The sequence below is a fragment of the Rhinopithecus bieti genome, unplaced genomic scaffold, assembly GCF_001698545.2.
Source record: "Rhinopithecus bieti isolate Rb0 unplaced genomic scaffold, ASM169854v2 scaffold_2574, whole genome shotgun sequence".
NCBI classification, from domain to species: domain Eukaryota; kingdom Metazoa; phylum Chordata; class Mammalia; order Primates; family Cercopithecidae; genus Rhinopithecus; species Rhinopithecus bieti.
In genome coordinates this window covers 7,358,949-7,374,720 of record NW_016804493.1, presented here as the reverse complement: position 1 = coordinate 7,374,720, position 15,772 = coordinate 7,358,949, and the positions used below count along the sequence as shown (strand labels likewise).

The 15,772-nt window shown below is 39.9% G+C and overlaps 1 protein-coding gene across 3 annotated transcripts in view; it reads left to right on the top strand.

Moving 5' to 3' along the window:
* The window catches only part of AP1G1 (adaptor related protein complex 1 subunit gamma 1), an 87,122-nt gene that overhangs the window by 50,308 nt on the left and 21,042 nt on the right, over positions 1–15,772 (top strand). For all 3 annotated transcript variants that reach the window (XM_017868791.1, XM_017868793.1, XM_017868792.1), the window contains 7 exons: positions 1,581–1,676; positions 2,466–2,546; positions 2,735–2,833; positions 6,067–6,122; positions 8,691–8,804; positions 11,447–11,587; positions 13,843–13,897. In XM_017868791.1, coding sequence (XP_017724280.1) covers positions 1,581–1,676; positions 2,466–2,546; positions 2,735–2,833; positions 6,067–6,122; positions 8,691–8,804; positions 11,447–11,587; positions 13,843–13,897 — 642 coding nt within the window. The remainder of the gene's footprint in view (positions 1–1,580; positions 1,677–2,465; positions 2,547–2,734; positions 2,834–6,066; positions 6,123–8,690; positions 8,805–11,446; positions 11,588–13,842; positions 13,898–15,772) is intronic.

Genomic DNA, 15,772 nt, shown 5'->3' with positions numbered 1-15,772 from the left:
TGTGCTGGCCTTTTGGCAGTGGATAAAACAGTTTCTGAATTTAGTAGCCCAAGGAAAAATGACTTTTCCAAGAAATAAACCAGATAAAAAATAACTTGGGTTATATGTAGTACAAAAAAGCAGACCATTGGGAAGTGTGCAAAATAAACTTGGTAACTACTTGGTCTTCATTTTATTACAAAAATATTGATTTAAAGCGGTTTTAAAAGGTATATTATTATCTCTAATATAACCTTGCCCATAGTTGACAGATGTAATGAATTTACAGATCTCCATGGCTTAGATTTGTCTTATTTGGAGTTGTCCAAATTAGACTTTTGTTTAGGTGACTTATAAGAATCAATTCCGAACTGTTATGGCTCAACTTACTTAAATTCATACATATTGTGTTTTTTTGTATTTAGAAGTGGCCTTAATGTTTTGAATGCTTTGAGTGCATGCATTGGATATAGCTTGGCTTTTCATTTCAGTCTTGATCCCCTTTTAGGCTTGAGGAGTAGGGAAGGGACAGAGTCTAAATACAGTGAGAAAAATAATTGAGTTGCAGCAGAGTTGTAGCTAAAATTGCCTGCAAAAGAGATGCAATGCGGTTCACTTTGCACACTTTTAACTAATTTTGGTCATTAAAGTTGTTTATATAGCTAAAATTGGGTTTTAGTTGGAAATGTAAAAGTTCCTGTTGTGGCAAAACTTTTGTTTTAATATCGAGTAATTGATCAACAGAAATGAAATGAGTGCCAATATTTAAAGCATCTTCGGCTTGACAGTAAAATTGCCTTTACAATGTGTTAAGACTCTTAATGGATAAAGTGAAGGAAGGACAGGAAGGAAATTCCTGATTATAAGGAATGTATAGTCTCATTGAAAAGATAAGAAAACAGACCACAAAGCCGTATATGTAAATAAGTCCTGAAATTTAAAAAAATTGTATCATATGAGTTAAGAATAGGAAGAGGAAATTATTCATAGCCTTGATATCTCTTAAGATGAAAGATGTAATTTTTTCATGTGTCTTTTCCATTTGATTACTGTATTACTGTTGTCAGCTTTGATATTCCCTGTTGTTTGTTGGAAAAGGGTATAACTCTTCTATGTTAAGAGTTTTTTTTTCTCTATTTGAGGTTGTATGTTCTAAAGCTATAATGTTAATAAGATCACTGGTTGTATTTTGGTGTGATGACATGTTATATGCAAATGTTTGAATGGATGAAAACTGAACATGTTTTTGCCACCTAGGCATGTCAAGTTCTGCAGAAGTAGAAATGCAGTATGCCCCACAGGCATCTGTTTTACCTGGTTCCCATAGGCTTTCTGACCCAGTATTATTTGTAATATCTTCACATATAACTCTGGCATAAAAAAGTCTGGTTTGGTTTTATCCAGATAAAATACATGTTTCTTCTTGAATATTGGCCTAATTTACTCCTAAGTTTATCAAACATCTGCAGTATGCTAGTATATTAAATCAGTAGAATTTGCTTGGACTTGGACCCTTACACCCTTTTTCTAAACCAAAGGACCTGCTTATTCATGAGATATTCTTCAATATTCACTGTTTTTTGATGCATCTTTCTCTGCAGCTTGTGCCCCAATTAGTTCGTATTTTAAAGAACCTCATCATGTCCGGATATTCACCAGAACATGATGTTTCTGGTATCAGTGACCCCTTTTTGCAGGTGAGGTTGAAAGAATGTTTTAAATAAATGTTATATGAATTTAATATATTTTAAGTAGACCATTTCCTTCCTCTTAAGTTTGTGTTGAGTAGAAATTTGGTAGTTAATTGATTAATTATATTAATGAATAGTGACACAATTCTGTATTAGATTATGAGGATACAATTACAGGTTTGTTCTTTTTTTTTTTTTGAGATGAAGTCTTGCTCTGTCACTTAGGCTGGAGTGCAGTGGCACAATCTTGCCTCACTGCAGCCTTGACCTCCCAGGGTCAAGTGATCCTCCCAAGTAACTGGGATTTCAGGTGCACGCCACTGTGCCTGGCTCATTTTGTATATTTTGTAGAGACAGGGTTTTGCCATGTTGCCCAGGCTGGTCTCAGACTCCTGGACTCACGCAACCTGTCCACCTCAGCCTCTCAAGGTACTGGGATTACAGGCAAGAGCCACTGTGTCCCACTTGAAATTACAGTTTTAATAGTCAAAATCATTTACTGTTTGAATTATTTACTATAGCTCTGCAGGTGGTAGTATGTGGTAGTGTCCTTTAGCTGTGGAGTACTGAAGTGTGGGTTATCTTATAATAACTTTATTAGATGTAGAAGCATTTATAGCTTCTCTAAAGAAAATGTTTTCAATTCTTCTGTTTGATTTTTGACCATTTCTGATATGAATAAATGGTTCCAAATGAAGTTCTAAGACTTCATTTAGTCATTTGAATTTCATACCAAGATGAGATTTCTTTGTGTGAGACATAATTTGTTGACACCTGTCATATTTTGCACATTAGGTACGCATTTTGCGGTTATTAAGAATTTTAGGACGAAATGATGATGATTCAAGTGAAGCTATGAATGATATATTAGCACAGGTGAGTAGACCAAACTTAAATATTTATTTTAGTTTCGCAGGGAGTAGAATGATTATGGTTATATGGAGCAGTTTTTATTTGTGTTTCCTCATTCATAGCTGTAATCAAAATGCCTCTTGTTACCTGTGGATATTTTTTGGAAGCATTGTTTTTATCACTTACGTACTGCCCTCGATATGTCTTTTCAGGTTGCCACTAATACTGAGACTAGTAAAAATGTAGGAAATGCTATTCTTTATGAAACGGTTTTGACTATCATGGATATTAAGTCAGAGAGTGGATTGCGAGTAAGTCGTTTTAAATCTTTTCTTCCCCCTTAAATGTTTCATTTAGAATGGTTGACTTGGACTGGAGTACTTCAGAATTGTATTCCATTTGGAACTCAACTTTAAGAAAGAATGATGCAAAATGTGGAATGCTTGATTTTTGGTATCTGAAATACCATTCCTTCCTGCTGAAGGCTTAACATTGATTATAAGAAACTTTGGGAGATCTTAGATGTAGCAATATAGTGAATATATTTGTCTTATCATTGTTGATGTTAACCTTGATCATTTGGTTGAGATGGTGTCTGCTGGGTCTTTCTACTGTAAAGTCATTATTTTTTCCTTTGTAATTAAAAATATTTTGGCAGATATTTTGAGACTGTGTAAACATCCTATCCTCAGATTTTTACCTATCAGTTTTAGTATCCACCAGAGGATCTTGCCCACAGCAATTATTAAGATGGTATTCTAATGACAAATTTTCCATTTCCCTCATTTTTTTCCTCATTAAATAATTGGAATTCTTCTATAGAGAGGAGTTGTCCCTTCTCCTTCGTGAATTTGTTCATTCTGTCATTTATTAATATTAGAACTGTTAGCCCATAGCCTTGTAAAAAACAAATGTACTAGAGTATAATATTCATGTACAGTTCTTTTTGTCTTTAGCATTATAGTATCTAGTCAGATAACCAAAGTAATTTGGGTTAAGTTCTTTTCCTCTCCCCACCTTTCAAACAGAATGGTAACATACCATATATTTTGTTCTGCACCGTACTTTGTTCACCTAACATTATCTTGGAGCCAATTCCAAATTAATGTAGAGAGATAAGTCTTGTTCTTTTTTTCTTAATTGTGATAAAATATATATAACATAAAATTTACGATTTTCAGCATTTTTAAATGAACAGTTAGTACACTCATCTTGTTGTGTAACCAGTACTATAGTTTATCTCCAGAACTTTTTTGCCTTAAAGTCTGTATCCATTAAACAATAACTCTCCATGCTGTAACTACCTCTAGTCCCTGGCAACCACCATTCTACTTCTGTCTGTGAATTTGACTACTCTCAGGTACCTCTGAAGAGATATAAGAAAAAACCCAAAGTATTTTTTCTACTCTTTACTGTCTACCCTCACAGAGTCATTCAACACTTCACTTCTTTTTTGTTTTGTTTTAGAGAGACGGGGTCTCTCTCGTTTGTTCAGGCTGATCTTGAACTCCTGGCCTTAAGCAGTCCTCCCACGTCAACCTCCCGAGTAATGTGAGCCATCATGTCCAGCTCCAACATTTCACTTATGACACCATATGTGTTGGGGCTATTTCCCTATACATCAGGTGGTTTTCTGGTAGATACCAGCTGGGTATCCTCTAATTGAATTCAATTCTGACACTGTCTTCCTGGAGATAAGGTGTCACATCCCGCCGGGTGCAGGCCTGTAATCCCAACACTTTGGGAGACTGAGGAAGGTGGATCACAAGTTCAGGAGATTGAGACCATCCTTGCTAACACAGTGAAACCCTGTCTCTACTAAAAAAAAAATACAAAAAAATTAGCCGGGCGTGGTGGCGGGTGCCAGCTACTAGAGAGGCTGAGGCAGGAGAACGGCATGAACCTGGGAGGCGGAGATTACAGTGAGCCGAGATCGCGCCACTGCACTCCACTGGGCAACAGAGCGAGACTCGTCTCAAAAAAAAAAAAAAAAAAAAAGGGGTCACATCCCACAGTTTGAGGGCTCAGTCCCACAAGACTGACCCCCCCCCCAACCCCAACTTCAGATGCCACTCCCAAGCTCAGGTTGTGACCTGTCCTTCTACCAACCAGCTGTAAGTCAGGGTTCCCACAACCCCCTCCTCAGGTTTGGTTAGTTTGCTAGAGTGGCTCACAGAACTCAGGGAAACACTTCACTTACGCTTGTTGGTTTGTTATAAAGGATATAGATGAACAGCCAGATGGAAGAGATGTATAGGGCAAGGCATGTGGGAAGGGGTTGAAAGCTTCCATACCCTCTCCAGATGTGCCACCCGCCAGGAAGCTCCACATATTCATCTGGAAGCTCCTCTGAACTCTGTCCATTTCAGATTCTTGGAGGCCTCATTATGCAGGCATGATTGATTAAATCATCGGTGATCAGTTTAACCTTCAGCATCTCTCCCCTCCCCAAGGTCGGGGGATGGGACTGAAAGTTCCAACCTTCTAATATCATGGTTGTTCCCCTGGCAACTAGTCTCCATTCTGAGGCTATCTTAGGAGCCCATTGAGAGTCATATCATTAGAACTAAAGATGCTGTCACACAGGAAATTCCAAGGGATTTAGGATTTGTATGCCAGGAAACAGGGACAAAAACCAAGTATATATTTCACCATATCACACTACCTCATATAAGTAGAATCATACAGTTTTTATCCTTTTGATAAGCATATTATTTAACATAATGTCGTCAAGGTTGAACCATGTGTCAGAATGCATTATGTCTTAATGGCTGCGTGACATTCCATTGCATGGGTATGGCATAGTATAATTAGCAAATTTGCTTTTAACGGAGTTTTAGGGTATCTCCTATCATTTGCAGTTATCAGTAGTGCCACAGTAGACTTTGGTCTATATGTACAGTTGTTTGGCAGATCAGTTCCTAAAAGTGAAATTGATAAAACAGAGAATATACTTTCACTTTAAATATAGTTATTTCCAGATTTCCCTCTAAAGAGGCTGTACTAATATTATTTTTCCACTAACAAAACGCTGTCAAAACATTAAACGACCTTCCAGCACTTACCTTTAGTGTATGATTTTAAGAGTTTGCCTTTAGATTTTCCTTTTTTTTTTTTTTTTTTTTTGAGACAGAGTCTTGCTCTGTTGCCCTGGCTGGAGTACAATGGTACGATCTTGGCTCACTGCAACCTCCGCCTCCCAGGTTCAAGCGATTCTCCTGCCTCAGCCTCCTGAGCAGCTGGGATTACAAGCATGCAGCACCATGCCCAGCTAATTTTTATATTTTTAGTAGAGACGGAGTTTCACCATGTTGGTCAGGCTGGTCTCGAACTCCTGACCTTGTGATCTACTGGCCTCGGCCTCCCAGAGTTCTGGGATTACAGGCATGAGCCGCCGTGCCCGGCTCCCTTTTTTTTTTTTTTTTTTTTTTTTGTTGGCTAGCAGTCTGTGAAGCACCAGAGGCCAGAAAGTTATCCTTTAAACACAGGAAACAATATAAAACTTTAATTTTCCTAAATTTTGACCTATGCTATTTCTCTTTAGGTCCTAGCCATAAATATCCTGGGTCGTTTCTTATTGAACAATGACAAGAATATTAGGTAAGTGAACTGAAATATGTCTTTTATCTTGGATATTGTAAGCCCAGTATTTTAAGAGTGATTTTGCTCAAGATTACACATGTATTGAGTCACATATCTAGAACTTTTAGCTCAGAATTTTTATGTTTTTCTGGTCTTAAAACTACTGTTTTGTAAAGACTTGAGGATTTGTCTCATGGCATATATTCCTATTTGTTCTGTAAATCGGGAGTAAGCAGAATTTTTCTGTAAAGGGTCAGATGGTAAGTATTTTAGACTTTGTGGGCCATGGAATCTTTGGTAACTACTTACCTCTGCCCCTTAGCATGAAATTAGCCATAGACAATATGTCAATGATGAGTGTGGCTGTGTTCAATAAAATTGATTTACATCAAACTTGGGAACTAGTATGAAAAAAATATTTTGATATACAAAAACAGCAGAGAGCTGGATTTTACAGGTAGGCTGTAGTTTGTTGACTGACCCCTGCTCTAAATTAAGAAAAATGTAACATTTCGGGTAGCAAATCTGGAATGTCTTTGTGAACTCCAGCTAGTTTTAGCTAGTTTTTTAGGTAAATGAATTGATCAGTATTATCTTTTATTTTGGTATTTTCCTGTATGTAGTACGTATTCCTGCTTACCTGTTTTTCTAATCAGGAGAAGTTTTTCTTATACTAAACATGAAAAGATGTGGAAGCTAGGTGTAGTAGCTCACACCTGTAATGCCAACACTTTGGGAGGCAGAGATGGGTAGATCATGATGAGCCCATGAGTTCGAGACCAGCCTGGGCAACATGGCAAAACCCTATCTCTATATAGAAAAATACGAAAAATGAGCCAGGTGGCTTGGTGGTGTGCCCCTGTAGTCCCGGCTACTCTGGAGGCTGAGGTGGGAGGATCACCTGAACCCAGGAGGTTGAAGCTGCAGTGAGCCGTGATCATGCCACTGCATTCCAGTCTAGGTGACAGAATGAGACCCTGTTTTTTTTTTTTTTTTTCTCTTGAGACAGAGTTTCGCTCTTGTTGCCCAGGCTGGAGTGCAGTGGCGCGATCTTGGCTCACTGCAACCTCCGCCCCCTCAGTTCAAGTAATTCTTTTGTCTCAGTCTCCCGAGTAGCTGGGTTTGCAGGTACACGTCACCACGTCCAGCTAGTTTTTTGTATTTTTAGTAGAGACGGGGTTTTACCATGTTGGCTGGGCTGGTCTCTAACTCCTAACCTCACGTAATCCACCCGCCTCGTCCTCCCGAAGTGCTGGGATTACAGGGAGTGAGCCACTGCACCTGGCCGAGACCCTGTTTCAAAAAAAAAAAAAAAAAGATGTGGAAATAATTATTGTGGCACCCTGAATTATCTTCTCCTTCTAAAGAACACTTGGATTGCCAGGCGCGGTGGCTCACACCTGTAATCCTAGCACTTTGGTAGGCTAAGGTGGGAGGAACGCTTGAGCCCAAGAGTTTGAGACGAGCCTGGGCAACATAGCGGGGGACCACATCTCTATTAAAAAATAAATACATAAATAAAATTTTAAACCTTAACATACTAAGTTAAACACGTGGATTTTAAACTCAAATTTTTATAGAGGCAGTTTTGGTACCAGTATCGAATAAAAGCAGAGAAAACTCAAATGGTAAAATTAAAATTGCATTATGAGGCAAAGGCAGCCTTAAAAGGCATATTATATGCTCTCTTTGTTTTACTATTTGGAAAACTTTAAAATAATTGAGTCAATCACTTCTATTTATTTTATATTTAATTTAATTTAATTTAATTTATTTATTTTTGAGACAGAATCTCGCTCTGTTGCTTAGGCTGGAGTGCAGTGGCATGATCTCGGCTCACTGCAAGCTCTGCCTCCTGAGTAGCTGGGACTACAGGCGCATGCCACCACGCCTGGCTGATTTTTTGTATTTTTAGTAGAGATGGGATTTCACCATGTTAGCTAGGGTGGTTGGTCTTAACCTCCTGACCTCGTGATCTGCCTGCCTTAGCCTCCCAAAGTGCTGGGATTGTAGGCATGAGCCACTGCGCCCAGCCCCAATTTTATTTTTTTTGAGACAGAGTCTTGCTCTGTCGCCCAGGCTGGAGTGCAGTGGCGTGATCTCAGCCCACTGCAACCTCAGCCTCCCATGTTCAAGCAATTCTCGTGCCTCAGCCCCCCGAGTAGCTGGGACTACAGGCACCTGACACCCATGTGCCTGGCTAATTTTTATATTTTTAGTAGAGATAGGGTTTCACCATGTTGGCCAGGCTGGTCTTGAACTCCTGACCTCGGGTATCCTCCCGCCTCGGCCTCCCACAGTGCTGGGATTACGGGTGTGAGCCACCATGCTCGGCGTACTTTTAGAAGTTTAAATGGACTCGACCATGAATGCAAATCTAAAATCCAGAGCTTCTCCAGGTTGCCATTTTTTTAGATTATGGTACTGCTTATACCTTTGAAATACTACTTTTATGCTAACTTTCTTTTAAATATTTAAAAATGTATGCTTTTTCTTATCCATTAGACGTCTTTCTATTATTTAAAGAGAGAAAACTATCCCGAATTTTACATTTTAACTCTGTTATTTTGCAACTGTTTCATCTAGATACGTGGCTCTGACATCTTTGTTGAAGACTGTACAGACAGATCATAATGCAGTACAGAGGCACAGAAGCACAATTGTGGACTGTCTTAAAGATTTGGATGTCTCAATAAAACGGTAACAAACTGAGAGCCTTTCTCAGTCTAGTGTTTTTGGTAAACTGAGTGACAGATTATTGATAGTTCTGTGCCCCTGCCATGTGATACTTTGTAATAGTTTTTGGAGCAAGAGTGTTGACATTTGTGTATTTAGTCATTATGTTCATAGATGGACTCTGCTGAGTGAATCCTTGTTTAGAAAGGATTGGCAGGGAGAAGTTTAGGTTATTAAGGAGGCCAGTAAGAATACTTAAGTGCACACTGAAGTTGTCCTTGGCTCTTTGATAAGTATAACAGGCACAGAGAATCTTGGCAAAAGTTTACCTAAGGGAGGTACTGTGCTTTGTGTGTTGGAGGATGAAAGTACAGAGTGATCCATCGGCTAAGTGTCTTATCACAATGCTGACACTCAAACTGCTGACAGCACACGTTTTTCACAGTACTTACCCCCAGGATCCTGAAGGCAGCGTGTTTCTTAGAACTGTGTATCCTGAAATGACTGTTAGGCAGCAGATAGCACTCTCAAAAAACATAAATCCCTTCCCTCAATGGAGTAATTCTACTGGATCTCTTCTTAGAACTCTAGGTGTTTGTAGAACCTAGCTAAAGTTGGCCTCTGAACTTTTGGTTGTATGTTCAAATCTAGAACAAAGTATATTTAAAGTGATCTCTGAAACCATTCAGTCAGCAAACATTTATTGATGCTGAGTTCCTTTGATTTGCACAGAACAGGTACAAATAAAAGGTGCTAAGTGCTTGAGCAATCTAAAGATAAGACCTAAACTTAATAACACCAACTTTTATGTAGCACTTTGCAAAAGATTTTTTAAGTACCCTCTCAGTGGGTTCTCAGAGCAAGCCAATGAGAGAGCCTAAACAACTACTTCTATCCCTGATTAACAGGTTAGTTAAAATTCGGTCCCACAGGGATCAAATGACTTAACCTAAACCTTAATCCTTGTAAGGGGCAGTCCTGGGAATAGATACTAGCCTTCTGACTCTTTTTGTGTTGTTTCTCTCTAGCTCATTACTGGGTTGTGAATTTCAAAAGAAGTGAAACCTGTGTCTCTTTGACAGGATATATAACAGTAAGAGCTTAGACTCTGGAGCCAGACTGCCTCATTTCATATTCTGACTCTGTCTTTGATAGACTGGGTCAAATTACTTAAACTTTCAGTGCCTCAATTGCCTCATAAGTAAAATGCAGATAGAAGGGCAACCACTTCATAGGGTTATGCAGGATAAATTGAATTAATATATGTAAATTACAGAAGCACCCTATAAGTTATTATATCTAAGGATTGAATTTTTGCTACTTATATGTTAGCTTAGCTAAGATGAAAGTATCCCCTACTTGTTAGATAGGGTTTGTTTGTTTTTATTTTTTTTTGGAGACGGAGTCTTGGTCTGTTGCTCAGGCTGGAGTGTGGTGGCGCGAACTTGGCTCACGGCAACTTCCGTCTTCTGAGTTCAAGTGATTCTCCTGTCTCAGCCTCTTAAGTACCTGGAATTATAGGCGCCTGCCACCACGCCCAGCTAATTTTTATATTTTTGGTAGAGACGGGGTTTTGCCATGTTGGCCAGGTTGGTCTTGAACTCCTGACCTCAGGTGATCTACCCGCCGTGGTGTCCCAAAGTGCTGGGATTACAGGCGCGAGCCACTGTGCCCAGCCTAAATTGTTACTTTTGAAAGCCATTGTACATACAGTGTTTGATATTATTGACCAAGTATGGAAAGATGATAGTAACCTTACAACTTTTACATGTTAAACATTCCTATTTTTCACTTCACTGCCAACTTTGATAGGCAGTTATAGAAACTCTTATTTGTCCTCATAGCACATGCCATTTTTTTTCCTTCTCATGGCCCTCATTTTCCCTTTGAAAAATTTTTTTTTTTGAGACAGAGTCTCGCTGTGTTGCCCAGGCTGGAGTCCCTTGCCTCACTGCAATCTCTGTATTCCGGGTTCAAGCAATTCTCCTTCCTCGGACTCCCTAGTAGCTGGGACTAGAGGCACCCACCACCATGCCTGGCTAATTTTTTATTTTTAGTACATAAGTGGTTTCACCGTGTTGGCCATGCTGATCTCAAGCTCCTGACCTCAGGTGATTCGCCCACCTTGGCCACCCAAAGTGGTGAGAAAACAGGTGTGAGCCACTGTGCTCGGCCTTGAATTCAGTTTTTAATCTGAATTTCTGCATACCTTTTGATAGAAACTATGTTACATCATCTTTGGACAGAGTAGGGTGTAATAAAAGGAGAATATGGTGACTTCACATGTCACATTTTTAAGGAATGAGACAGAGGTATTATTATTGGGTAATACATTTGCCCCTCTTTTTGAGACTCTTAAGTATTCTAACTTCCACATTTGTAGAACAGCCTGTTGAACCCAAACTGCATGTTTGGACTTTAGTGGTATATCTCATAGGGACTTTTGAGGAAAAATATTGCATGAAGATTCAAAATATCAAAACTAACTTTGATTACATAAAAATACATCTCCTTGGTTATTTTGTGTGCAAAGATTGGGATCACAAGATTGTGCAAGGACGTTAGCACATCTGGCAGTGCTTGGTTTTCACGGAGTGCATACCTGGGTCTTTGTTTCATTTCCACTATAAATTTTGTAACTGTTTTTAATTTTTCCCTTCTGCAAGGCGTGCAATGGAATTGAGTTTTGCCCTGGTAAATGGGAATAATATCCGAGGCATGATGAAAGAATTACTTTATTTTCTGGATTCGTGTGAGCCAGAATTTAAAGCAGACTGTGCATCTGGAATCTTTCTTGCTGCAGAAAAGTAAGATTTAATTTTTACGTTTATTGGTAAAGTCTGCTTGGAACTTTTGGAAGTGTCTTTAAAACATGGGGAGGGGGCTGGGTGCGGTGGCATACACCTGCAGTCAGCAGTTTGGGAGGCCGAAGCAGGCAGATCACGAAGTCAGGAGTTTGAGACCAGCCTGGCCAACATGGTGAAATGCTGTCTCCATTAAAAATACAAACATTTGTTGGGCCTGGTGGCGCGCACCTGTAGTCCCAGCTTCCCGGGAGGCTGAGGCAAGAGAATCACTTGAACCTGGGAGGCAAAGGTTGCAGTGAGCCGAGATTATGCCACTGCACTCCAGCCTAGGTGACAGAGCAAGACTCCATCTCAAAAACAAAACAAAACCAACAACAACAAAAAAATGGGGAAACGACTATAAATATGTTTAAAACACATAACATTTATTTCAAGCTCTCAGCTGAGACCAAAAAAATTTTACACTTTTTTTTTTTTCTTTTGAGACGGAGTCTCACTGTGTTGCCCAGGCTGGAGTGCAGTGGCCGGATCTCAGCTCACTGCAAGCTCCGCCTCCCGGGTTCACGCCATTCTCCTGCCTCAGCCTCCCGAGTAGCTGGGACTACAGGCGTCCGCCACCTCGCCCGGCTAGTTTTTTGTATTTTAGTAGAGATGGGGTTTCACCGTGTTAGCCAGGATGGTCTCGATCTCTTGACCTCGTGATTCGCCCGTCTCGGCCTCCCAAAGTGCTGGGATTACAGGCTTGAGCCACCGCGCCCGGCCAAAATTTTACACTTTTATGAAATCTTCTCGTTTATCTGTTCTTTAACCTCTAATCTCTGATGCTGTTTTTTGTTTTGTTTTGGTTTATTTGTTTTCGTTTTTTTTTTTTTTTTTGAGACAGGGTCTCACTTTGTCACCTAGGCTGGAGTGCAGTGGCACGATCTCCCAGCTCGCTTCAACCTTGACCTCCCAGGTTCAGGGCATCCTCCTGCCTCAGCCCCCCAGGTACCTGGGACTACAGGTGTACGCCGCCACACCCTGCTAATTTCTGTTTTTTTTTTTTTTTTTGGTAGAGATGGGGTTTCACTATGTTGTCCAGGCTGGTCTTGAACTCCTGGACTCAGGCGATCTGCCTGCCTCAGCCTCCCAAAGTGCTAGGATTACAAGCATCAGCCACCACACCTGGCCTATGGTGCTGTTTTAATAAAGGGAATAGAAAAGTTAAAACATCTGAATTGCCGCTCTATGCAGAATTTTGAGGAAGTACCTTATGATTTTAGTAGTATAGCCATTCTTTCTCTTCTTTCCACACTGAATTTAAGGAAACAAATTTTTAGTTCTAATGTTGTTGTCTTGGTCTGAAAACAGTTCCTTTTTTTTTCTTTGTTCTTTATCCTCTCCTGCCCTGACTGAATGATCATTTTCTCTGAAACTGAAAACAAATCTCATTTCTCAGCTTAGCAACTCTTATTGCAATCTTATGGGAAAGATCTGAGTTTGACTACATACTCTCTTTTTTTTTTTTTAATTTTAGAAATGGGGTCTTGCCCTGTCAGCCATGCTGGAGGGCAGTGGGCCAGTCATAGCTTACTGCAGCCTGGACTTCTGGGCTTAAGCCATCCTTCTACCTCAGCCTCCTGAGTAGCTGGGACTATAGGCGCAAATCATCATGTGCTACTAATTTTTTAATTTTTATTTTGTAGAGATGGGGTCTTGCTGTATTGCCCAGGTTTGTCTGGAACTCCTAGCCTCAAGCACTCCTTCCTCCTTGGCCTCCCAAAGTACTGGGATTATAGGCATGAGCCACTGAAGTCAGTTGACTGTATACCATTTTATCACTCTCTGAAATGGCATTTGTTGCTAGATTTGAAGTTGAAATGTTTCCAGATATTTCACTTATCCAGGGAACCTAGAAAAGACTGTAGGACAGGATTTTCTTTTCTTTCTTTCTTTCTTTTTTTCTACAGTGAGCCGGCTCACTGTAGCCTCAACCTCCCAGGCTCAGGCAATCCTCCCACCTCAGCCTCCCAGAGTAGCTGAACTACCGGTACCCACCACCACACCCAGCTAATTTTTGTATTTTTTGGTGAGACAGAGTTTCACCATGTTGCCCAGGCTGGTCTCGAACTCCTGAGCTCAAACGATCTCCCACCTCAGCCTCCCAAAATGCTGGGATCACAGGTGTGAGTCAACCTGCTTGGGCAGGATTTTCTAGTCACTGAAAACAGTATATTTTGCTGGTTCCAATTGTCCCTTTCCGTTGTTTTTTTCAGGTATGCACCTTCCAAACGATGGCATATAGACACAATTATGCGTGTTTTGACAACGGTAAGTACTTTTTTTCAGACAGCACATACAGAGTGCTGGGGATATACTAATAAATGTGGCATACAAATCCTTTATCATGAGGTTAATGTTCTAGTCAGGGAGGTAAGAAATTCACAAGTAAATAGGTAACATTAATGTCAGTTAAGAATAAATGCCGTGAAGAAAAACCTAAAGCAGCATGGAGGAATATAATGATGGCAGGATAAGGTGGGATATAGGTCAGCTGGCCAAGTGTTTTAGATTAGAGTAGTCAGGGAGGTCTCTCAGAGGAGATAACGACATAACATTTGAGTAGAGACCTTAGAGACGTGAGGTACGAGCCATGCAGAGATCTTGAGGAATAGTGTACCATACAGAGGGAACACTAAGTGCAAAGACCAGAGGTAGGAGCAAGCATGGCTTGCTTGGAGAGCAACAGAAAGGCAAGTAAAGCTGTAAAGTGAGAGAGGCAGAGAATGGTAGGTTGGACGTCAGAGACATAAGCAGGGGCCAGACTATGTAGGCCTCATGGGAGCTTGCATTTTATTTTGAATATGTTAGGAAGCCATTGTAGGGTTTTGAATGGCTAAAGTTACTCAGGATTTGAAATCCTGTTTTGGATGGGATCCTTTCTTTGGCGTTCTTGCAGAAATTTGGGGTTCCTGTGTTTATTATTCAGTTAGTAGGCAAGGATTAGGTATTTAAGAGTAAAAATGCAAGTGCAGTGACATGTAAGAAAAAACGATTTCCATCTAATTCACTAGAAGTAGATACTGTAAAGGAAAAGTCACAAATTTAACCATATTAAAATTAAAAACTGGAATAACAAAAAGGGGAACAGTCTACAGATTTCAAAGGCAAATTAGGCCGGGCGCGGTGGCTCAAGCCTGTAATCCCAGCACTTTGGGAGGCCGAGATGGGCGGATCACGAGGTCAGGAGATCGAGACCATCCTGGCTAACACGGTGAAATCCCATCTCTACTAAAAATACAAAAAACTAGCCGGGCGAGGTGGCGGGCGCCTGTAGTCCTAGCTGCTCGGGAGACTGAGGCAGGAGAATGGCGTGAACCTGGGAGGCGGAGCTTGCAGTGAGCTGAGATTGCACCACTGCGCTCCAGCCTGGGCAACAGAACGAGTCTCCGTCTCAAAAAAATAAATGAATAAATAAAAAATTTAAAAAAGGCAAATTAACAACTGGGGAAAAAGTGAGGTATCATTTTTTCACATTTCATAATTTTTAATCTAATTCCCAGTATTAGAAAATAGAGAAACAGGCAGTACTCTTCACTTTATGGGAGTGTGGGATGATGCCATCTTTTTACTGTGCAGTTTGGTAGTATGTAGGAAAAACCTTAAATTGTACCCTTTAATTCAATTTTTAGGACTTTAGCCTGAAAAAATAATAGTACAAGTACACAAATGTGTGTATGTAAAAGTATTCATCCTAATCTTGTTTATAGTAGGAGAAAACTAGAAACAACTAGTAGTTCCCAAATGGGGATTAAGTAAATTATGATACATCTGTAGGGAGAGCATGATATCATTGAAATTATGACTTAATGTATTTGTTGACATATGAAATTATGACATGTATTTGTTGCTGTGGAATTCTTTCTGGGGTGTACTCATGTTTTAGTTTACTTACAATGAATTAACTTGGTAAAAGGTTAAAACTTAATAAATTTGATTAACAAGGGGAAAAATTATAATCTAACAAAATGTAATGAACATAATGATGAATCAGGACATATTTTCCTAGTTTTCACGAGGCTTAAAAGAAGGGAGAAATGGGCACTCCTGAAGGAAAGTGTTTGTAAGAATTCAAAACCTTTTTTTATATGCGCCTGATTTTATTTTTCTAATTGACTTGTGTTCTCTTATTATGATCATGTGATT